The sequence below is a fragment of the Protomyctophum bolini genome (genome assembly GCF_963924005.1).
Source record: "Protomyctophum bolini genome assembly, chromosome: 4".
NCBI classification, from domain to species: domain Eukaryota; kingdom Metazoa; phylum Chordata; class Actinopteri; order Myctophiformes; family Myctophidae; genus Protomyctophum; species Protomyctophum bolini.
In genome coordinates, this window is record NC_137865.1 from 25,456,444 (window position 1) to 25,481,227 (window position 24,784).

A 24,784-nucleotide genomic window follows, 5' to 3' on the forward strand; every position below is an offset into this window, starting at 1 on the left:
CCAGGTTCATGAACAGCTTCCACCTGGTTACCATTAGACTGCTGAACAAGGCATGATCACCGACTGTCATCAAGCTGGACATGGACTTTTGCTCTTCCTCATGGACCTACCTGTGGATTATAACAGTGGCAGTTACATTATGTTGACTATAGTGGTCGACATGCACTGACACTCTGCACATTAATACTACTATATGTACAATGCGCTGATTTTTTAGTGGTGCAGCCACTCCAAGGAACAGCAATGTCCCGTGTTATTATTCTCACAATAACGTTGATAGCACATATCATACATCATCATATACATACCGTATGTCCTATATGTTTTACCTGCAGGTAGCCGACTATGTGTACATTTGTAGACGTTGTTTTTATTGATCTATTTCTCTTCCCCTGGCTCCCCATCTTCTTCTTCCCTCTCTCTCTTCTGGAATTAACAAAAACAGTTGCACAAAAGAAAAAATAATCACCGACTGTTTATGCCTGTAAATCTGACAATAAAGTTTTTAATAAAGATTCTGACCAGATCCTAGAAAAAGCACAGACTCCTTCACAATATGGCGTTGACAACACAGCAAAATCTAAACAGGCCTCATAATAATGTATTTGGGACCGTCATCAAAGGTAGGCTATAGTCTACTCTACACACTCTACACACTACATACAAATATACACTTGTATGCAACAAAATAAATCATCATATACACAGTTTAAAAAAGAAAGCGAAACAAGGGGAGGGGGACTTAACTTTTTTACAGGGGCCATGTTTCGAATTGCAGCTTTGTAGCGGTTTTGAAGCTAAAAGCTTGGGTTATTAGCATAGACAGTAAAAGGTTGCCTTCGGTGCTGCTGAATGCTGATTCCATGACGGTAGTAAGTTGTAACATAGTTATATGATATGGACGGCAGAGGGAGTCTGCGTGCCATCTTCCGCGTTTAGAACGGCACAAACCTTCTCCGATTAGTCACGTCCCCCCCACCCCCAACACACAACAATGGATGTAGTACTAGTCCCAGTCCACACACTGGCTCACGTATTCCCCCCCCATTAGCTAGCCAATTAACGCAAATATCCCGGTAATGTAATGTTAGGCGACCGTCTCCTCGCATTTGTTTTCTAGAAAATTTGGTCCCATCCAGGAATCCTCCTGGTGAACATTATAGTCACACACTGGCTCCCCCAGCAATGTCGGCGAGGAATGTAGCGGCCGGCGACGGTGACGGACTGACGGACGAGCGGGTAGCAGGTGAGTTGTTGAGCGCCGCACAACAACTCTTTAATAATGGTAATAATAAGCAGGTAATGTGATCGAAGCAGAGATGGGCGCCACGGAGGAGAGGAGATCCTTTAAGCTGTGTGTGTGTGTTGCACACACAGGCGCAGCCGCGCAGCACAGCATCGCCGCGGCTGGCACAACTTTGCGCTTCTCAAAAGTGGGTCAGTAGATCAGTAGAGCAAACTTGCTCGTTCCTTCCTTCCTTCTGGTGATCTGATCCATGGCGGTGATGAAGAGTAGACCGACCACCCTTGATGTCTGAAGACCAGCACGGTGCGTTCGGCACATGGCTTCTTGGGGTCGTGAGTGTGTGTGTGTGTGTGTGTGTGTGTGTTATATCTAACAGACGAGTGGTGTTATTATTGAAGCATTAAGAGCTTGGACGTAAATAAATACCCCCCCCCCCCAGGCCCCCACACACACACACACACACACGCCACAGCTCGAGCTTAGAGCTAACGTTAGCTTAGCATTGCGCAAAGATAGTGTCAGTGTCACTCGCCAAAACAACAAATCTAATAAGGTAACAACACGTCGAATCGCGACGCTGAGCTTAGTGCTCTGTTCTTTTAGATGAGCGACACCATCGTACTGCGATGTATCAGTTGTACTTTTTAACAGTAGGCCTTGTTCTGCTGGACGACGAGCCTTTATTATTATGAAGTCAATGTGGGGAATGTTGTTGGGTGAGTTTAAATGACCTACTTTTTATTATGTTGTTTTTGTTAATACACACATTTTGGTTATTATTTAACCAATAGTTTGCTAAGCCTACACAAATGCGCAGTGTTTTACTATATATATATATATATATATATATATATATATATATATATATATATATATATATATATATATATATATATATATGCTAATAATCAAACTATAGTTTATGATAACTGAAGGTATGGTGCTCTGCGGTTAAGAACCATAATAATGAGCTTATTGTAATATTTATAATAGGCCTAGAGGAAACATAACATTCGTTCTTTTGGAAGTATCCAATCCAACCACAACAAATCTCACTTGTGTTGCAACTCGCAAATTGTGTTTACAAGTTCAACTTCACATGTGTGCATTTGCGAATAAAGTTGGGGAACATTTGTGAATAAGTGAAATAGGCTCAGCACCTATTCAGCAGGCCTGTCTGTAGAAATAATAAGAAATACTACTGCTACTATTAGCCTATTACTACTACACTACTACTACTACTTTAAAATTGTTATCATTCTTCTAATCTGATATAAATCTGACAAAATATTCTCACATTTTGACACTGTATTTAGTGCAGTTAATGGCATGCTTTAATAGTAAATACCTCTTATGTGCATGTTTAGATATGTGACAGTTATATAAAATGTATGTCAAATGACTAGTATGCTGGTTATGTGCAGAAACCACCAAGATTTGTATTTATTTGTTTGTATCTTTTATTTTATTGTATATTAAAAACATTGTGGCTGCCCCCCTGGTGGGGCTCTTCACTGTCAGGTGAAAAGAAGATGGTTGGCTTGACAGCCCGACTATCGGAATCGTGGCTATCTTCACCCTCCCAATTACCTATTGTGTGGGTTAGCAGAGATTGAGCACTTGTAGAGAGGGAAGGGAACGTGGAATTGGCTTAATTATCAAGTTGGGATATGAAGGGGAGAATGTTTTTTCTTTTGTCTGGTTGGTGTGTGGGGTGTTCAGCAGCATAGTGTTTTAATGATTGGCCTAGCCCTGGGATTTCTGTCATTGAATATTTAAATACAAATATTTTGAAAAGAAAAACATTGAATGGCTTCATGCATGAGTTTCATGAGTTTCATGCATGAAGATTAAAAGGGCTAGGACACTTTGGTAGAGGTTTGGGTTGTGTAAGACGAAGTTACCTTGCCATGATGTAACTCCAAGGTGGGAAAGGAAAAAAAAATGAATTGCTCCATTGATTAGAAGTTGATCATTCTAAATATGCTCCTTATTGACATCCATTGTACTGTGAAGAGGCTTTGGGGGCTCTCTTTTAGCCTGTAAATGAACACAAACAAAGCTAATTCTGACAATAAATAGAATGTCACCAAACCGGACTAGATCCGTGGATCTGGAATCTGGATCTTCAAAAATAAAAATCAACAGGAAGTTGACATTTTTTTGTATTGCTATATGAAATCTAAACTTTGTTACAAAATAACTGACAATTAAACTAAATTAAACATTTTCATTTTAAATTCTTCCCTTAATGTATTATCTTGTATATTTTTGTCCAAGTGGCACCCTGGCTTGTGGGTTGTTTTATGGCTGTTTTGTGCTGTTTTATACAGCTGGGCCCATTATTGTGATGTTACTGTTTTATGACATATTGTTTCATGTTGAATGTGTGTGTCTACCCCTAATCATATACACAATAGAGGTAAAGCATCCAAATATGTCACACTGTTTAAAGATGTTGATGTATAGTATTTAAATAACTTTTCTTGTTGCCACTGTGGACTGACTTCCGTGGTGGTGCGCTATCCTCTTATATCCTCTTATTAGATCAATATCATTCATAAAGGTACTGGGTCGCGCACAGTGGCAAGAGTGAGTTTTTTCTCTTTGTATGTTTACATGTTACAAGAGACAAATGTTCAGTTATTCAGCCTTCAAACTGACTTCACATGCCACTGTGTGTGACCCAGTACCTTTATTAATGATGTATACCATTTACAATGGCAGTCTGGCTGAAAATCTGCTATTTATGCAGTTATGTAAGCCATCAGGTCAATATTAAGAAACATAATATGATTAAAGACAAACAATTCTCAAAATGACTGTTTATCTGTGACATCAAAGCCTTTCATACTTCATAGGAGTACACTGCCCTGGGTCATTGGTATTATGAGTGGAGAAAGCTTGGGGACAAGTGGGAGTGATTAATGGATAAAATTTGGAAAGACGTCTCATGAGAGAATAATCAGTAACGTGTGTGAGCATCTAGTTCCCATCTTCCAAACCCTAAACATTTCCTAACATTTCTTTCCTATAGGTGGCAAGATTAAAAATCGGGTTGCCGATGATGTTGATGGTTATTTGGGTCACTGGATTTGTGGAGCTGGAGCATAGTTAAAAATAGATTCTATCTAAGGACATCTTGCGCTGTAGTCTTGTGTGTACACAGACAGTACACATGTGTGATTGATACAGTTCTTGCACTCTGATCACATCTTAGCATTGACATTTTCAGTCACCTGAGGAAGAGTTGCTCTTATATGTTTTTCCTTACAGATCACTCTAATGCAAGGGTTTCCAAACAATTTGTTTGTGAGCCAGGCACTACCATCCAGAATAAAATATTTAGTTTTGTGTTGAGTGTGGATATGGGCAAAGATAAAACAAAAATCTTGAGTTTCACACTGCTGCACAGTCTGTCTATTCTTGGATATAGTGGTAGACGAGACGGGGTCAGAGTCTCATCATTTTCTGGCTCTAACCTAGCCCTGTACTTTCTTCAGGTATGTCAGTGTGGAAAAAACCTCTCAAATCGCAACATAGTTGCAAAACATTTAATACTAATACTTACTCGTGAGCTCTGGTAATTCTGCCTGATCCTTAATTCCACTGTTCTCATATCACACAAATACAGCTTTCTCCAAAACAACCCAAAATATCATGGCCAGGGAACACATGCAATACATTCATAGACCACAGGTGGCCCACACGCCACCACTTGAACCTCTGCTCTACTGTATGAGCTTCATAGTAGTCACTGAAAATGTCTTAATATGACCACAATATAACCTTATTTACTGATATCTCTTTACCATAGATTAAAAATGCAGATCTGCCACGTTGGTCACTGTTCCTCCTAGCTAACCAAACACTTTAAAAATCACTTAGATCTTTCTCCTTGCCACCTTGATCCAAAATCCAGGTCAACTGGGCTTGCTCAGCATTTCTATTCATGTCACAGAGCAGCGTTGATTTCATACTTGAATCATGCAGTCCATCTGTATTGAAGCAGATGCTTGTATTGCTCTGTATTGTGACTGTTTTGATTTGTGTTATATGTATATAAATATCTTTCATTAAAATAAATCACTTGAAGGAAATGCACTAGTATGAGGGATTTGTATTAGTATTATTTCTGCATTAATCCTCACTGCTACTTGCAACCTGTTTTTTTTCTGCATTCTCCAGAAGATATGCTGGTGGTGGAAAACCAAAGCGACTCTGTCTCTCTGTTCAACCTGATGATCCCAACCTCAGCCGCTGGCATAACCTCAAGCATGGAGATGCCAAGGAAGCGCAAGGGTAGCATTGATAACCAGTAAGCTTAGTTGTGGTTTCTATGTAAAAGTGTTTGTTAACCTAATGAAAGCTGGTAATCAGCAGCCTTGAATTGATGTCATTGAAAAATACATTCTATGACTATCCTATTAATTTTCATTGTCACTTTCCTCCCAGGTCTTCCATTCTTGACACAGATATGGAAGATGACCAATCTTGCAGGTCAGACGACGAGGACCAACATGTAAAAATAAAATGCTTCAGGTATATTTTCTATTTTTAAATGTCCCCTCCAGTGAAAATTAATTTAAAACATATATACTGTGTATTTTCCTACATATTTTTGTTTCCTGCATCCATCCATGCATCAATCTCGAAAATCGAAAAATATGAAGATATACCGTGTGTGTGTATATATATATATATATATATATTTTTTTTTTTTTTTAAATCAAGAATTCCGTTAAAAAAATCACACTTGTGTGAAGTAAGGGGCACAAACATTTAACAAACATTAAAGTCCACAGACATGGCTTGCAAACAAATTACATTATAACTGACCTAAACAAATATTAAAGTCCATAGACTTGGCTGGCAAACGTTTTTTTATTTATTTATTTTTATATTTATTTATCCCACAATTTTGCAACCCATTTTTCACCCAGTGTCAATTATCTAATGTAATTCTGGGTGCTACACTTCCTCTGCCAACCTGGGGGAGGAAGCGGACTGACCTCATGCTTCCTTCTATGCATGAGGAGTCCAAGCTGCTTCTTTTCACCTGACGGGGGGGGGGGGGTTTCCCCGGTTGAACGTAGTGCGTGGAAGGAACACGTTATTCCAGACAGTTCCTTTCTCCTCCATCAGGCGCCCAGGGGGAGGTTGTTTAGAGACCAGGATTACTGCATGTTTTTTGTGAGGGTACCTACCTACCCTAGGGGACACGGGGAGAACACACAGAAAGGCCCTTTCACCAACCCCGCCTCGGGTATGGGCACTGATGACGCGGAGGAGAGAACACGCCCCCAGTGCCCACAGCGTCCCCAGCGGGAATCGAACCCAGGACCTTCTAGCTGTGAGGCAACAGCACTACCGACTGTGCCACCATGCAAACATTTTTTTAATAAGGCTCTAAACAAACATTAAGAGTCCATGGCTGCCACATGATGTTATTCCTCCAAGTTCTGCATCCTGGGGGGGGCTTAATATGTCAACGTGAAATATGTCCATAATTTCACGTCTTAAATATGGGGCCAGAGCCCTCTGTGTCGTCCCTCAGACTGCAGATGGACAGAGAGAGTCTTCCGGACTCCTGTCAAATCTCGCAAGAGTTTGTTGCTGGGATGAAGAAAGGTCGATAACAAAGTAGATTTTCTCCTGATTTTAGTATGAATATCTTGGAAGTATTGTGTGCCTTGTGGTGATTGGGTCCAATATTTAGTTCAGTGACCATGGAGGAATGGTTCATAAGCTGACTGACCATGGAGGAATGGTACATAAGCTGTGTTCATGTTCACTCTCCCATTGGAAATGAATAGACTTCAACATTCTTCCCGTCTGCTAATAATGTGTCCGCCCACTTTACACAGATACGGGAAGTAAACCAAAGATCGCGACTCATGCTATTCGCCTCTTGGGCTCTATGCACACAGAATAACTCTTCCTACATCCGGGCCATTTCCCTACTTCCTTTACAGGTGTTACCGATGATACTAATTGTCTCCACCAGGCCGAAGGCATGAGGAGAGAGTATGTTTTGCACTCTGTCCGTCCGTCTGTGGACAGCTAATCTTTTTCAAACATCCTATTCCTGATTGGCTAAGATTGGGTTCCAAAGTTCACAGGACTGCTCCGTTTGGAACAAAATGTCACAAATCATGAACACATTGTGTGATTTCCGTGAAATTTTGCACGCACATTCTCACTAGGCCCAGGAAGAAATGGCACTTGAAATTTCTCATCTCAGCGTCATGTTGGCGCTATAACTGGCCGATTCGTGTTTGTACCTATAACTGCACCGATCTGTGTAAAACTTTAGAGGCTCTGTGTGAAACTTTAGAGGAAGGCCAAGGTAAACCATTGTCCTGTATTTTTCACATCTGCTCTTTATAGCGTCACCAGGAAGCCGACTTATGCAAAACACATTTTTTGTAATACTTTTATCCAAATTTTACACAAATATGTACACATGATCTCTATTCTGTATTTAAGTCCGACGTCATTTTGTAGTCCTACGTTATGTCCGGGTCCAAGTGGCACCAGCTCCCGTCTGCTTCTCATTGTAAATAGAATATCTAAACACGTGATCTTTTTACAATAACGTTCTTTTTCAGAAAGGAAGCCATTGTGGGTTAAAATGGGTCTTAATGCTTCCAACTTGAGTTAATGTTCTGTACAAGTGTCCATGACAAAGAAAATATATGATGTGGAGAAAATAAAGACTATTATTATCATTATTATTGAAGGTGGTAACAGTCCATTTGCTCAGTACAATATTTCGGGGGCATATTTAGAATGTGTCCAGGTTGAGTATGTTGAATTCAGTCAGTGTAGGGCAGACGGCCTGTCACAGCCAGATTTGGAAGACTAGTAGCTTTTGTTGCAAGGAAAGTGGTAAAATGAGACTTTCGTGGTGGTTTTCGTCTCAGATTTAGTCCGACGGAGGACACAATACAACTCTATGTGGACACAAAAGTAGGACCCGGAAGTATCTCTGGAGGGGGCGCTTACGTCACGGCTGTGATCAAGACGGGTCTGTTTGATTTGGCTTAAAAGTTTTCAGGAGTGGCCCGTTTTGTACAAAATACCGCAAATCAACGAAGCGTTGGATTGCGGTGAAACTGCACTCATATTCCCACTAGGCTGCAGAAGAAATGTCACTTAACATTTTCTCATGGTGGCGCTATAACAGGCCAAGTTGCATCTTTACATATACAGTAACTGCACCGTAAAACTTGGTATGCTTACAGGCCAAGGAAAAACGTTTGGCCTGCATTTTTCAATTCTACCTTTTGGAGCGCCACCAGGAGGCCAATTTATGTGCAAAACCTTCTTTATATTAGTCCTTCAGATTTTATCCAAATATCAATCCTGGTGGAGACCTGTGCCCCGAGGGGCACTTCTTTTAGTTAAGGCTTTGTTCCATTTAGTGTGCAGTGGTTCGCAAACATTTTATTTTCAAGGACCCCAAGAACTTGGAATCCACTCAGGACACTTTGAGACCCACTGGTGTAGTATCCAGTGAGCCAACATGCACAATAGCAGCACCCTGACTTTGCTTGACCAGAATGGAACAGCTGCTTTCATTAGTATCATCGGTAACTAACACCTGTGAAGGAAGTAGGGAAGGGGCCCAAGTTCTTTCCAAAATGTTGTGTGCATAGAGCAAGCCCCCAGAAGGGCTGGCTAATGTTGAAGAACTCGGCCCTACTGGTCAGAGCTGGGACTGCAGGCGGGCCGGTGCATATATCACGAGTAAACCCTATGCAGCGGAGTTTCTAACATTGAGCGCTTCCGCATTTTGGACACTAAAGTTTGGTGTCCAAATTAAAAAAATGCGGAAGTAGACCGTTCTTCCGGGTGCATCAAAACGCCACTGAGCAACTTACATTGAAATGAATGGCAGGGGGCGGGGCAGCTCACTATCCTTTATAACTCTATGGCATTAGCCTGGGCAGCATTCCTTTTCGGGTTTATGATCCGATCGGGAGCGGATGAAATCGCTACGTCATGTTGTAGTCATTGTTTTGTAGTCAGTAGGCAGGAACCATCAATCTGGAACTTCCTTTTCCCTCAAACCGATTTCTCTCAATAAAAGCTGCAGCCTACGAGAGCTTTTATTGTTCTTCATTTGAGGGAAAGGAAGTTCCAGATGATTGTTCCTGCCTGATGACTACAAAGCAATGACTACAACATGACGTAACGATATCATCCGCGCCAGAAATTATACGCATGCTACAGATTGTATGACCTCTTGACCTGCGGCATACATGCAGAAAATGATGTATGTATCCTGATAAGCTCTCATTACTCATCTGATACCTTTTGCAGGGAGCCCCACAGTCAGATTGAGAAGCGTCGAAGGGACAAGATGAACAATCTGATTGATGAGCTCTCGGCCATGATCCCCACCTGTAACCCCATGTCACGAAAGCTAGACAAACTCACTGTGCTCAGAATGGCTGTGCAGCACCTCAAATCTCTTAAAGGTAACTCTTTCGCCCAGGGTACTCAAATTGACAGCACCCGAGCCCCACGGAACAAATCTGACCCTTTCGTTTATAAATCTATTTTCTATATAGTGTTTAATGTATTTGAATTTCAAAGCTCACTTTCCACTATGCTCTCCCCACTACATTTATTCACCACCATAATATGTTATAATGCAGATAAATATATATGATATACAACCCAAACATGCTGTGTACTGTATATACTTACATATTTTGGTTTGCAAAAAAATAAGTTTGGCGGGTAGAATTCATCTACCAGCCTGGCAGGCTGGTCAGCTAAATGGTTCATTTCAGACCCTACATTCCCTTATTTACTGATTTAGAGTGAATTTCTTTATTGCATGCAGTGTCTTATCTTGTAAATGTATCCTGAAATTGTCCCTGTTCTTCAGGTTCCACTGGCTCTTTTAGTGAAGCAAACTACAAGCCATCATTCCTTCCTGATGAGGAACTCAAACACCTCGTCCTTAAGGTAAATGCATGTAAATGCGAACATAACAAAGATGATAAATGATTATCTCCGCAAGGTCAAAGGTCGTGGCCGAGACTATATTTTCGCCCCTGTCCGTCCCTCCATGTGTGTATGTGTCCTTGTGTCCGTCTGTAAGCAGCTAACCTCCAGCCGACCAGAGCAGAACCTCTGTCCCATTTTTCACAACGGCCTGTTATAGCACCACAAGGATTTTTGCTAAACAATCATCATAAAAATGATATTGCTCTTACAGGGTTTGTCTGAACATCACTCAAATCGGTACACATTATCTCTATACTAGGGCATAGCAGTGGCGGCCATTTTCTGGTGCCAAACTTTCATTTTCAGCCTGTCACCTGTGGTGTCCCCCAGGGCTCTGTGCTTGGCCCCACCCTGTTCACTCTAACTGCTTCCCCTCGGCCGTGTCATCAGCAGGCATGGATTATCCTTCCATTGCTATGATGACACACAGCTGTACATAAAACTGGACCCTACCCCTCCCCGCTCTGCTGCCCCACTGTCCTCCCCGTCACCATCTTCATCACCTTCATCCACACTCACCATCTGCCTGGAGGAGATAAAGGCATGGATGAAATACAACTTCCTGCAACTAAACAGCTCCAAAACGGAAGCCATTCTCATCGGCACCCCACACCAGGTTCAATCATCCCCCATAACAAGCATCACCTTCTCTGGCCAGGGCATTCCACTCTCATCTGTTGTCACAAACCTGGGTGTTAAAATGGACCCCCACCTCAACTACGAGGCCCACGTCAAACACCTCTGCAAAACATCATTCTTCCATCTAAAAAACATAGCCAAACTCCGTCCCACCCTCACTCTACCTGATGCTGAAAAGTTGGTTCACACCTTTGTCTCCTCCAGGTTGGACTACTGCAACGCACTTCTCATCAGGATCCCTAGCAGGAGCCTTCAAAGGCAATACATTCAGAACAGCGCTGCTAGGATCCTGATGAGAGTGCGTAAATACGAGCACATCACACCCATCCTCAGCTCACTCCACTGGCTCCCCAACTCATTCCGGACTGAATATAAGATTTCCCTGCTAACCCACCAGTGCACCCACGGCAACGCCCCCCCCCCCCTACCTCAAGGAACTTGTCACCCTTCAATCCTCAACCTGCTTCCTCCGCTCTGGAAACACCAACCTCCTCAAACCCATGAAGACCAACCTACGCACCATGGGTGACCGGGCCTTCTGCTCGGTCGCCCCCAAACTGTGGAACGCTCTCCCCGCCCACCTGAGAGCCCCACAGTCGGTCGACACTTTTAAGAGACTAAAAACTTTCCTTTTTACCAAAGCATTTTATAGCCTTGCCCTTATGTTTTAAATGTTCCTGTTCTTTTAGATGTTTTTAATGGTGTGTTGTTTCTTTTGCTTTTATTCATTTGTTGTAGCACTTTGAGATTCTCACGAATATAAAGTGCGTTATAAATCAAATCCATTATTATTATTATTATTATTATTATTATTATTATTTTAATACATGATTAGAAAATGTTGTTTATTACATAGGTACCCCTTTTTAAATAATCTTAAACCATGCTCAGGGTGTTTCTTTCTAACAACTGAGGTCTGTTTCTCCAAGGTCAAGTGCAAGACATTTTAAGCTCATTAGTCATTATCTGGCCATGGCCTCCACTAGAACAACCTAACCGTGTTATGCATAATACTCATTAAGCTTTACTACCTACATTAGTGTGTTTATTTAGCTTTGAAACTGCATAGCAGGTTTCCTTGAAATTTATGTTTCTACCCCACTTAGTACATGAAATCGATTTATTTTAGAGAAAGCTATTCCATTATCTTAAAACAATTTACAATTTAGGCATTAATCCAGAGCAATTTACAGTATAAGCAAGAACAAAAAACACAATGTAAACGTAATACATCATATAAATAAAAATGTATCATACGTAAGCTAAGAACCTAACAGTGGAATTTCTATATAATGAAACTATGCATACTGTATATACTATATAGTGGTATGTCTACACATAAAATGCTATCTAAGTTACATAAGTTGAGCCAGTTTACATACGCCTGTAAGGTCGTCTAGGGAAAGTGCTATGGCGTGCTACAGGTACTTCCACAGTACTAGTGAAGGTACTTCCAGCTTCCCTGCATTGGCTGATCTGAGCGCGCGGGAGGGTTTGTAGGGTTCGATCAGACTTGCAAGATATGGGGGTGCCATACATAGACTGTAAAAAATATGGACAAAGCGTTCCCCGGGTCTAACATGAACGTAAATTGAAGCCTGTCAGTCCTTGCAATGGAAGTCGCCATCTTTCTAGATCCGTTTTGGCCCAGCTGGCCATTGGCTGGCCCAGACAACGAGGCGGGACTTCCCCCCTTCTTCTCTGTTGGTTTTTATTTTGACTCGAGTGGGAGGGGAATCCCTATCATAGACTGTAACGGTAGCCACGCCCCTCAGAACATACGCGACTTTATGGTCATTTTTTTAATTAATGGGACCATAATTTTCCAAAAAGAATATTATGACATTAGAAATGAGACTTTAAACTAGTGACTGGAAGAAGAAAGTATTCATGACCATGTTTATTAAGGTAATACAGTCTAGGTGAAGTTGGGTCCAAATACATGGACTTCTATGGGGTTATGGGTTTTTCTGGGTCCAATGACAGCGCCACAACAGGCCATTATATTTCATTTCCTTAGTGGCTTCACAAAATATCTGTCTGACTGCCCCCCTGGTGCCATACCTTTGGTTGCTTTGAATGCCAGCAGTTTTGTACTCAGCGGCAGCGACCGGGAGCCAATTAGCCCTTCACTAAATCCCACCCCAAAAAGCGATTGTCCATTGCCAATCCAAATAGTTTAGCAACGGTTGCTATGCAGGTCAAGCTTTCTTCGCTGCTAATGTGCCTATTCGACAAGGATGGGTTGGGGAGGGACTTAGTGAAGGGCTAATTGCTGGTTGAAGACCAAGCGAGCTGTGGCATTTTGGATCAATTGGAGAGCCTTAAGTGTGCATGCCGGTAGACCAGTAAGTAGGGAATGTTTCCTTCTTACACATTCTTTGGGCAGCACATGTGCAAGAACATTTCTTTTACAAATAAAGCAAGCCCAGCAACACAAAAAGCAGTAGTGCTGTGAAGAGCTCTCTCTACGTCGTCCTCAGACGAGCCCTCCATCGGCGTCTCCAGTCATCTCGGTTCTCCATACATCTGTCCAGCTCATTTGTGCTTTCTGCACCAGCATCTTTCTTTAGTACGTCCACGTAGGTCGGTGTGGGACGACGTCCTCTCGATCAATGCCTGTGTGTTGGTTCCCACAGTACAAGCTTTTTGTCCGGGAGTTCTTGGTGTTGGTGGCAGTGGCCAGCTCATCCTCCTTACTGCTATCTTCTCTGTTACACTTGGTAATGCCCCGTACAGACGCTTGTTGGTGATGTGCTCGTCCTGGTTGATCAGTACCACACGTAACATTCTGGTGTAGCACCCGTCCAGAGCAGCCTAATTTAAACATAGGGAGTGTGTTTGTCAGTGTGCCTGGTCTAATAAAATTAAATTGTAAAGCCTTGACAAAAACTAGATGTGAACTCCTCAGAGTGCAGGTCTGCCTAACAAGGGCCCGCAATCTTTGGAATCCAGTCGTAGCCAATGGGAATGGAATCTGAAAAATTCTCTGATACTGTACATCTTCATCACATGACTCCTGAGGCAATGTGTACCGATTTGCATACAAAACACCAACCAAAACTTACTTACATTAAGTTTAAATAACCTTTTTTTTTATTTTGGCTCTCCAGGCTGCAGATGGCTTCCTGTTTGTGGTAGGCTGTGATCGTGGAAAAATAGTCTTTGTCTCAGAGACCATCACAAAGATACTGAACTACAGTCAGGTACAGCTTCTACTTTTCGTAAAACTGTATCTTTGGGGTCCATTATCTTGGGTTATACAAACATATGCTTTGACCTGGAATTGCTTCAGGTAATTTTTTTTGATGACAACTCATTTCTTAGGAAGAGCATGGAATTTGCTTAGAATGTATAGATTTTTTTTTTCTTTCTACAGTCGGAGCTGATTGGACAGAGTCTATTTGATTACATTCACCCTAAGGATATGGGCAAAGTAAAGGAGCAGCTTTCAGCTTCTGAGTTATTCCCTCGCGAACGGCTAATAGATGCTAAAAGTAAGGCGTGTGTGTGTGTGTGTGTGGTTAATGTTTTAACACTGGTATCTTGTTCCCAGCTGGTCTGTGTTCATGATAAAAAATAAACAATTGTGTAATTAGCAGCATGTTGTTGTCCGTAGCTGGTCTTGCGGTGCAGGCTGACCTCCCAGTCTCAGCGTCACGTCTGTGTTCCGGTGCACGACGCTCCTTTTTCTGCCGCATGAAGTACAACAAGATCACTGTCAAAGTGGAGGACAAGGAATTTACAGCTGGCACTTCAAAAAAGAAAGGTAGGGAAGAGAACCTATCCATCCAATTCACATTGGAGCCCACCATTGCAATTTGCACTGTTGGATTGGAATAATTGTCAGTTGATTTGACATAATTATTTTACAACTCTGATAACAATTGTAAATTATGAATTGGATTGATCATTGAACGCGAATTAGCATTGGTGTAATCTGTGTCCATGTTTGTGCAGAGTCTCAGAAGTATTGCACGGTCCACTGTACGGGCTACATGCGCAGCTGGCCCACCAGCCAACTGGGGACAGAAGGCGAGGGCGACCCGGAAAAGGACAGCTCCCATTTCAGCTGCTTGGTGGCAGTGGGCCGTGTCCATTCCCACTCCTCCCCTCAGATCAATGGGGAGGTCCGGGTTAAACCCACAGAATTCATCACGCGCTGTGCCATGGATGGCAAGTTCACCTTTGTTGATCAAAGGTAGCGGTCATCTTGTGCTTCTTCCTTATTTAACATCTTACATTTTCCATTGTGCTGTCTTTCCAAGGTCTGTCTGTCTGTCTGTCTGTCTGTCTGTCTGTCTGTCTGTCTGTCTGTCTCTCTGTCTCTCTCTCTGTCTGTCTCTCTCTGTCTCTCTCTATCTCTCTCTCTCTCTCTCTCTACCTCTGCTAGGTCTAAGGTAAGTGTGTTACAGAGTAGAGGAGCACTAGAAATAAACCCAGTGCAGATTTTTTTTAATAGCTTCCCACTGAGCAATAGTTGTCTAATTAGACAGCCATTTATATATATATTAGACGTCTATTTGACTAAAGAAATGCTCAGTGGGTTCCATATCATGTCAATCGTGCATTGCTTTCATGTTGCATCATCTCATCAGCATATGATCCTGTCCCTGGTTGATTCGTCATATTTGAATCACAAATTTGTCATCTTGTCCACAGAATCATTATTTCTTTGTGAAAGCATCATTTGAACAGGTCTATTCATATAAGCCTGTTTGATGTGTCTTTGTGCTGATGAGAATAATGTCATTTGACCTACGGTATTAGTGTCTGTGAATGCTACAGAAAAAAGGATATTATGCTAAATTAATACTGTGATTATCCAAAAAAGCAGGTGTTTGTTGATAGGATAGTTATTGTGGGGTTCGTAATGAGTTACATAATGAAGTAATTAATTATTGGATTCACCTACTATCATAGATACATAAATACTGTAAATGTGAACCCTCAGTGGACCAAATGCAAAGTTCAACAAAATAGCTTGGTTCTTGGATTACTGTTGTGAATTCAGTCTAACAGAAATCAATTAAGATATGTGGTCTTATATGTCCTTCTTACCACCAGAGCGACAACCATTCTAGGATATCTTCCCCAGGAACTACTTGGGACATCATGCTATGAGTACTTCCATCAAGATGATTTACCACACTTAGCTGATAGTCATCGAAAAGGTAAGTAAGTCCCAGTGTTCATAGATCTCATCCCACATCCATTGTTTTCTTGCTTCTGATCTGTCAATAGTGTTCTTATCATGACTTACTCTTGCCAAACAGTATAAGATAAATATTTTACATCAATGGTCTTGCAAACTGTATTTGGGCAGAGCATTGAATCAAGATTATCATGGTGATTATAAAATCATTGTGATTGGATATAAACTTTGTTCTACATTAGATGAATTGCAGTACAGCATAACACATGGAAAATACTGGAGCATATGTTTGTTGGTTCCATTTTCTAACTTTGGACTCTTTTCTTTCCTTCAGTGCTACGGAGTAAAGAAAGAATTGAAACAAACTGCTATAAGTTCAAAATGAAAAATAGCTCTTTTGTCACTCTGCAAAGTCAGTGGTTTAGTTTTGTAAATCCCTGGACCAAAGAAGTAGAATACATTGTGTCAACTAATACAGTCATATCGTGAGTACAACCATTTTTCAACATTTTCTTCACCTTCTCCTTTTCTTCGCCTCTGTTCAAGAACAATATTATTATACTGTATACACAAGCATAGTATACCTGGTGTGTGATAAATGTGTATTATTCAGCTCACCACATATCATTTCTTCCATTCTATGCAAAGGCATGACCACATTCGAACAAGCCAGTCGGGAATCAAGCTTGAGAAACCAAGCAAGACCTGTGATGGTTAGTTCAACTGTTTAAGTGGAAAATGTATATTTCTTCAGCGTTGTTGTCTTAGAAAGAATAAATTAGAACTATTTTATTTTATTGTAGAGGATGGCAAAAAGATTCTACCAATTATTCCAGGAGTCTCTGCCACCCCCGGTACCATGATTTATGCTGGAAGCATAGGGACCCAGATTGCCAACGAGCTGTTGGACTACAACAGGTGAGAGAGAGAGAGAGAGAGAGGCTGAAATGGTGTTTTTCCATTTTCCGTTTGCTTTTTCTTTGTAACATCCTTGTTCCGCAAGCACTATTCCTGAACACTTAACACTGTTGTTGACTGACAACATGGCTCTTATTCTGGAGAAGAAGGTAAAAACATCCGCACACTGGTTTAAAGCTTAATAATAATAATAATAATAATATCATAATGTCTATAAATCTCTTCTCCGAAAATAGCCGATCTGCAGCCATGCAGTGAGCTTGTAGATGAGCTATTTTTGGAGAACAGATATAAATTATGGTGATTACCAATCTGGAAAGACAAGAAAAAAACGGATGATCTACATTATTGTTAGCCTACTAATGGTGTAGTGTAGAATAGATTAGTATATAGCCAGGCTATAGTATAAAGTCTGTCCGTAGCCTACCTCTCCGGCATGCAGGTCTGACTGTGCAGTGCAACTCTTATTCTGACATTGTAGCCTACTTTGGAAGATGAATATGAGGCATTTGAATTTAATTGCAGTCTCTCTGCACTGTTGTGGAAGCCAAACCCTCCCACTGTATATTTAGTGTTCATTATTTAGGTTTTACTCATTCAGTCTGTTGTCTGTCTGCTTTAGGATGAACTCGTCTCCTTCGAGTGGCAATGCCAGCCCATTCAGTCTACTGCAGGATAAGTCCCCAGTAGCTCACAGTCAAGCTAGCAACAATGTAAGTCTTTTGAATGTTTATTGTGTGTACATGTCCGTCCGTGGGCGTACTGTAATTAATTTGTCCTTGTTTTTGGTCTCTAGGTGCCAAATGGGGAGTCGACGGATGTGGAAATGCCAGCAACATCAAATTCAGAAGATGAGTCCCAGGGTGTGCCATTCTCTGGAGGAGAAACACTCATGGGTACTCTCCCTCCATCCACTTGAAAAAGCTTAGTGTCGTGGTAGGACAGTGTAGCCTCAGGGCACAAAGGATCTCGCCACCAATGCACGTTGTGTATATTATTTTGTAAAGAATTGACACCAAAACCTTTGAATCCAATAGGCTTTTTATCTGAAAAGGAAAAGAGAGATATAATCTCTGCTCTTTTAGTCCCTCTCTTAATGTGTTTGAGAAACAGCTGTCTAGTCTCAGTTTAGATATTTTTATTAGCCTCAAGTTCACATCTGGGGGACACATTCCTCTGGCAGTACAACTGTAGTTAAAATGAAACATTCAATCTAGATAAGCATCATATTTCAATATAATTCTATCTGTGATCAAATTGAAATCAGCTGGAACATTGTTGGGTGATTCTGGAATTCATTTATGACAGATGATGGAATGTTTATAGGAATGTTCCTTTTTGCTTTATATGCTACATATGGAGATGTGAATTTGAATCACTTTCAACCTGCCATCCCTATTTTAGACATGATAGACTAATAATAATATTACATTTTAAAAATTACAGAATATAGCAGATCTACAAGCTAACAACATTGTGAGCTTTAATTGATCAGCTATTTTCACTGTTCTTCGCATGATGAAGAGTACATTATCATTAGCATCATAGCATAAATGACACGAGAAGGAATACAATATCACTTTCTACCTAGGCAATCTAGGTGACTAGGCAATCATGAGAAAGAAATGCACATTTTGCCTAAGTTTCGTCTATCTGCCTTTTAATGGCAGCTTGTAGGAAATAATATTTCTGCCTAACTCTACTCTCTTAACACTGCTGATTCGTCCTGCCTTATTGCCAATGTTGTCAGCCTATAAGATGCTTGTTACATAAACAAATAATTTCTGCCCAAGTCAAAAAGTTGACTTAAAGGCACTTTCTGCATTTTGAAATGTAACATTGTAACAAGCATTCTGATTCATGGCTGAGGACATACAGTAGGCAACTAGAAAGGCGCAATTCTTGGAAATTGCAAGTAAGTACAGTACAATTAAGATGATGACATCACAGGGAGCCTAAAAAGTTTATATGAAATAAAGTCGGGCAATTACTATATCCTGGTTGCCTCTGGCAACCACACTAATAAGGCACAATGAAGCAGCAGTTTTAGGAGAGTAGAGTTGGGCAGAAGTGTCAATTTGGCCCAAAGATTACTTGGGCAATTTCTATGCTATGAGTCTAATTTTATGTAAGTTATGTATTATTATGAACCATTTTGTGGTTGGTTCTACATTCCTCACTTTTTTGTCTTCTCCCCTCCCTTTTCAGGGGAGAGCTCTCAGATGGATTTTGACGGCATGGTGGGTTCTGGTCTTGGTAGCCTCACCAACGACGAAGCTGCCATGGCTGTGATCATGAGCCTCCTGGAGACGGACGCCAACCTGGGTGAGGACTTGGACTTTGAGGAGATGCGCTGGTCTCTATAAAACCCTGCCTCAAGGTGTTGACACCTTATAAACATCCGACCTCACAATTGACCTGTTGGACTGCTTAGTCAAAGATGCGGCAATCAGTTTGTTGTTTTTTCTAAAAGACACTTTTTATTTTGTATTTATTTGTGTTTTTGTAATAAGCTGTATAGTGCTCTGAAAGACATGACGATACAGGACACCTCGGCTACCCCACCTCCAGTGAGGAGAAGGAGAAGGAGAGGGAAGGGGGTCCCATTTCTAGGCTGTGTCTCTAAAATGTCTACCTGCCATTGGCCATATTCAGACCGCAGCCATCTTGCCAGCAAGGTGATACCTAGGTTCTACTTCCCATAGACAGCCCATTCATCCAAACAGAAAAATCCTCTCTAATTATATTAAACAACATCAAAATCACCAACATTGCAGCTGTAGGGAAAGCTTGAATTATCCTCTTTCAATCTGTGAATTTGAATGTGCACATACAAATTTACATGGGCCATTGAGTGATATTCAACGAGCGCTTCCAAACTCCCAACACTTACAAAAAAAATCACACCCGTGTGAACTGAGTGGTGCAACTCCCCTCTCCCCCTGCCCCCTCTCTCTCTCCCTCTGTCTCTCATTAGCAGGCAACAGTGCAGCACTATCTCTCTCTCTGTTTCTGGCACAACAGCGCCACTTTTGCCCCTACTGCTACTCATCATAGTCACACACATAGGTGGTTAACATGGACATTGCTGTTCCTTGGAGTGGTTGCACCACTCAAAAAATCACATGCAAGGAATTTCTTGACAGGAAGTAGCTCATAAAATGTCTACGGTGGATTTTTATGAAACAAACACACAGAAAGAGGATAATTCAAGCTTTCCCTGAGCTGCACTGTTGGTGATTTTGACATTGTTTAATATAATTAGATAGGACTTTTCTGTTTGGATGAATGGGCTGTCTATGGGAAGTATCACCTAGGTAGCACCTTGCTGGCAAGATGGCTGCGGTCTGAATATGGCCAATGGAACTCCTTCACATTCAGTCATGTTCTTGTATCCGAGGGCCCCCCCAGTGGGCTGCACCTCAGATTGCACAGCTATTGGTTTGCTCAGTCATCCCACAGCAATTACTTAATATAATCCTCAGCCAAACATTAGAACGCATAAACACTAGTAAATGAATGGCTTGGGATTCCTGTTTATTTTTCCCTTATCTATACTTGAACAAAGGGTGGGAGTAACAATGCAAAAACACTAACAAAAAACACTGATTCCTTTCTTATTTTGAAGGTTGTAATTTGACTAGGTAGGTTGAATTAAAATGAATGAAAGGCACCAATGTAGGAGATTGTTAGCCTGGTGATCTTAATATGACCTCTCAGTAATACAGTGACCACACCTCCATGACCTCAGACCTTTGAGAGGTGCCTATTAACCGTTACACTCTACAGTATGTTCTGACAGACAGTATCTTTATCTGAAACAGTCCAGCAGTCACACTCTCTGATACACTGTCATTGATAGATGATGATTTGATATTGTTCCAAACACCACTATACCCCCTTGTTTTGAAAGGGTAGGTCACGCTTCTAGATTTTTATTTTTTTCACTTGCATGCAAACCTCCATAGAATCTCAGGAGCAGTCAACCGTTAGTATTTTCTGACCTGCACACTTTTTTCGTCCTCACCAGCTGTAAATGTTAAAATTTCAAATAGGCAGCTGCAACTGTTTCTTGGACAGCTAGAACCAGCTCGCAGTATAATTTACTGTTACCTGGATATCATTTTAAGATATTTTGTTGATGTATTTGTATACTTTTTAAATTGTAACAACCACACAGTCAATTTGAAAGTTGACCATGATGGGGCCCCCGACAGATGTAAGACATTTCAAATTGCGGTTTTGTAGGGAAGTGATGATACATTATATCAATAGAGGTTTTAGTTGAATTCTGAATTTAGAACAGTGGAGGTGGTTACTCAGGGAACAGTGTAGCAGTACTGGATCATCTGTAGCAGTACTGTATCCTCTGATTTATGTACTTCCATCAATATACTTTTGGGGGATATGGTAAGGTTAGCAGGTCCTTATTCTCAGCCTTATAATTCTTGTAGATAAACCATAGTTTTGGTTTTCATTTTTTGTGAGATTGTTTAATCTACCAATATGCATATACAGCCTATTCGTCCACTCTGTGATTTTCAGCAACATTTTCAATTGTTTTAATGATTGTGCATAGTATTTAAGGGGCTAGCTATGCAGCACTGACATTCCAAGAATTTCAAGTTTCAACTGTGCACCTCTTTTCTCTTACACAGTAAAGTCCTCATTGTTCATTGTTTATCTATTTATGTCATCCGTTTATGTCTTTAACACAGAGGATTTTACTGTGTGTGTGTGTGTGTGTGTGTGTGTGTGTGTGTGTGTGGGGGGGGGGGGGGGGTGGTGTGTGTGAGAGAGAGACTGCCGTTCCCATACCATGTAACGACAGGAACTTTGCTCCAGAATATGGGAGTGGACCTATTGCAAACTCCCAGGTGCGCACTGCGCACAACTGACCATATTCTTTTCCTGAGTTGTCCTTTCATCCAGATAGACAGTACATTAGTTTCCTCATGGCTAGAAAGAGGTGTTGTCGTAAATATCATCAGCCTGCATATAGTGGGAGAGTTGAAACGTGCTTATCTTCCAGTCACCTTCCACTATCAAAGCTCCAGCTCCAATATACATTATGCATACCTCCATTTTTCAGAGATTATGACCCCATGACAATTCCTCCTAACTTCCTTGGTGGCTGCTAAAGCACACAACAGTGCATCAAATCCAATGGAAACTGTGATACCAAGTGCAGAGAAAGTGGTGATAATCCAGTGTAATGATGAACTGCTACCATAGATCATCAAAGGACTTCATCAGACCGTTATGGCATTTTGGTGTATGAATACTATACCCAAAGCAACGGACACTAGTTTACTTGTCAAAAATACCTATGTGGAATAAAACAATGTGGGGAAAAACCCCATAATGCAAGCTAACAAGAATTTAATTTAGCTACTGTCCTAACTAGAATAATAAAATGTTATTTATAAAGCACTTTTCAAAACCGTACAAAGTGCTCAACAATAGCAAGATAAAATTCATAAGGCCCACTCCTGTGGTGTATTTTCTCACTCTACATTTTCACAATTTCCTGTGCATTTACCCATCCTAAAGTTTAGGAGCAGTGAGCGCTATTAATACAGTGGACCGGGAGTGTCTTGCTCACAGGCATTTTTAAACGGACCAGGGCGCGAACCATCGACCTGCTGCATAATTGGGCCAGACGGCCTCTACCCATTCAGCGATGGTCGCCCTTACTGTGGCAGATGAATGCCTTGTTTTGTGCATTAAATGGCTCTTCTTGAACTTTGTTTTCTCTGGTCTATACTATTATTAAACCCATTATTCCTTCACATGCTGGTGTATCACAAACAAAGGCAGACATAATACACACTTGCTTTTCTTTCTTTATAATCATCATTCATCAAATATCCACCCTCCCCCTAATTTAGTTATGCCAATTATTAATTTCCCCAAAATCCCCTCACATAGTGTAGTACTGTCACTGCTGCCCCTACTGGCTCACATGTCGGTGAGGACTGAGGAGCCTCTTATCGGGAGGACCATAGATAAATACAGTACATGTAAATACGGCATTGGCTGCTGCTGGCGCGATACGTCAACGCAGCCATATTGGTTAACCTAACATTTAGAGCTGTGCCTCCTAATGCATACATGCCCCACTTATGTCTACAGAAGCAGCTTCTGAATTATCAATCGAAGTAGTTTGGTTTGTTACAAATGTTAGACATGTAGAACTGATACAGGCTGCTTGGCTATATTAAAAATGTGCTCTTTTAATAACAAAACACCGTATTACATAGATAATAACATAATTAGCCGCCGACCACAGGCCGTAGGAGTCCCTGGTGCAGCAACTCATTGAGATAATTTTTCTACACTTTAAGAAAATCTAGATTGTCTGGTTTCTTGAGTCCAAAATAATTGCCAATCACAAATGGAGATCCTTTAACACTTTTCAATCAGTCCTAAAACTGGCCAGAAATGTACATTGGGCAATCAATCTCCTGAATTCATAAATGGTGAGCTGTAGATCAGCTGATAAGCATAAGCAGATAAAAACATGCATTCAAAGGAAATTATATATACTATATACTGTAGGTATACATTAGGGATTCATGATTATTCATGATATCCTATCAACAATATTCATTGGTTTTAGCTGCTATTTTATAATACTACTCCAGTGCCGGGCTACTCAGAAATTATGCAAGTCGGAAACAAAACAAGTTGGTAATGCATGCCCTACTAAATTATGCAATAGATTGGTCCCTCCCCCTTTCAGAACGACGGAGGGCACCAGGAAATAATTCCCCATTCATTTTCCCCATAGACGTAAGCAAAAGTATTTATTTAAAGGCATTTTAGCCTAGTTGACAAATCATAACGATAAACTCGTGTTTTTGGGTACCGAATAAATAATAAAGAAAAACAAAAAAAGTGTTATATCCTGCCCTTTTCTTCTTTCTAATTATTTGTTGGGCCCCAAAAAATGTGTTTATAGTCATGATTTGTCAGAGGCTTAAATGTCTTAAAATAAATACTTTTTCAAACGTCAAATTATTACCTGGTGCCCTCGTTGATCTGAAAGGGGGCGGGACTGCGGTTATACCAGTTGTTAGAGTACCCGTTGTACACGTCGGTCCCTTTTAATGCCCATATATGGAGAGACGTAGGCCTATGTCCTCATGGATGCTCTGAGAACTTTGATTGAACTCAATCAAGTGCATTTCTCCTTCCCATTTGAAATAGAAAACAAGATGTTTTGTTTTCTGAATGAAATGTTTTTTATTAAGGTACATGCAGCACGTAGTCACGTACGTGTGTGTGTGTGTGTGTGTGTGTGTGTGTGTGTGTGTGTGTGTGTGTGTGTGTGTGTGTGCCCATATGCGTGCGACGTGTGTGTTTATTCTTTCAAGCAGATGTAGACAGCAATCATGAACCCACCTGCTTTATGAGGGTTAAGGTTAACCCTTTTGTATTTGTTGATGACATGTATTATTGTGTTAATGTGTTATGCTATATTGATTCATTGAATACATAGGACCACGATAGAAACAAGTCCCCAGGACTTTTTGTGTTATCCTTTTAGCCTTAATGTATGACTGTACCACCTTTACATTTATGATTAATAAAGTATTAAATCGATACAAAATACAGTAATATAGAGTAATTTCTGTTATTTCAACTCATATACCCATCCTGTTTATTCCCCACAAGCAGATTAGGTTTCATTAATTTGTCAAATGTGACATGGGTAAGTGTAATTAAGAAAGTGTAGCATAAGCTGGGATTTGTTGTGTGTGTAGTATATAAAGTCAGCAGCAAGTGCAGAGCCATTA

At 40.9% G+C, this 24,784-nt stretch overlaps 1 protein-coding gene across 7 annotated transcripts; it reads left to right on the plus strand.

Moving 5' to 3' along the window:
- Positions 1-1,010: 1,010 nt before the first annotated feature.
- bmal2 (basic helix-loop-helix ARNT like 2) lies at positions 1,011-24,495 on the plus strand. Of its 7 annotated transcripts, none has more exons than XM_080760755.1 (16): positions 1,011-1,246; positions 5,435-5,564; positions 5,702-5,788; positions 9,575-9,732; positions 10,149-10,228; positions 14,023-14,115; positions 14,289-14,406; positions 14,529-14,678; positions 14,870-15,110; positions 15,977-16,083; positions 16,399-16,549; positions 16,713-16,777; positions 16,868-16,982; positions 17,605-17,695; positions 17,779-17,878; positions 19,191-24,495. In XM_080760755.1, exons 1-16 carry the CDS (start codon positions 1,186-1,188, stop codon positions 19,346-19,348), a joined length of 1,905 nt encoding a protein of 634 aa, XP_080616881.1. In that variant the 5' UTR covers positions 1,011-1,185; the 3' UTR covers positions 19,349-24,495. The 7 variants fall into 7 exon arrangements, with proteins under 7 accessions (XP_080616881.1, XP_080616883.1, XP_080616887.1 ...); XM_080760757.1 differs by having other exon boundaries at positions 16,901-16,982; XM_080760761.1 differs by lacking the exon at positions 1,011-1,246 and adding an exon at positions 1,325-1,584.
- Positions 24,496-24,784: the final 289 nt, after the last annotated feature.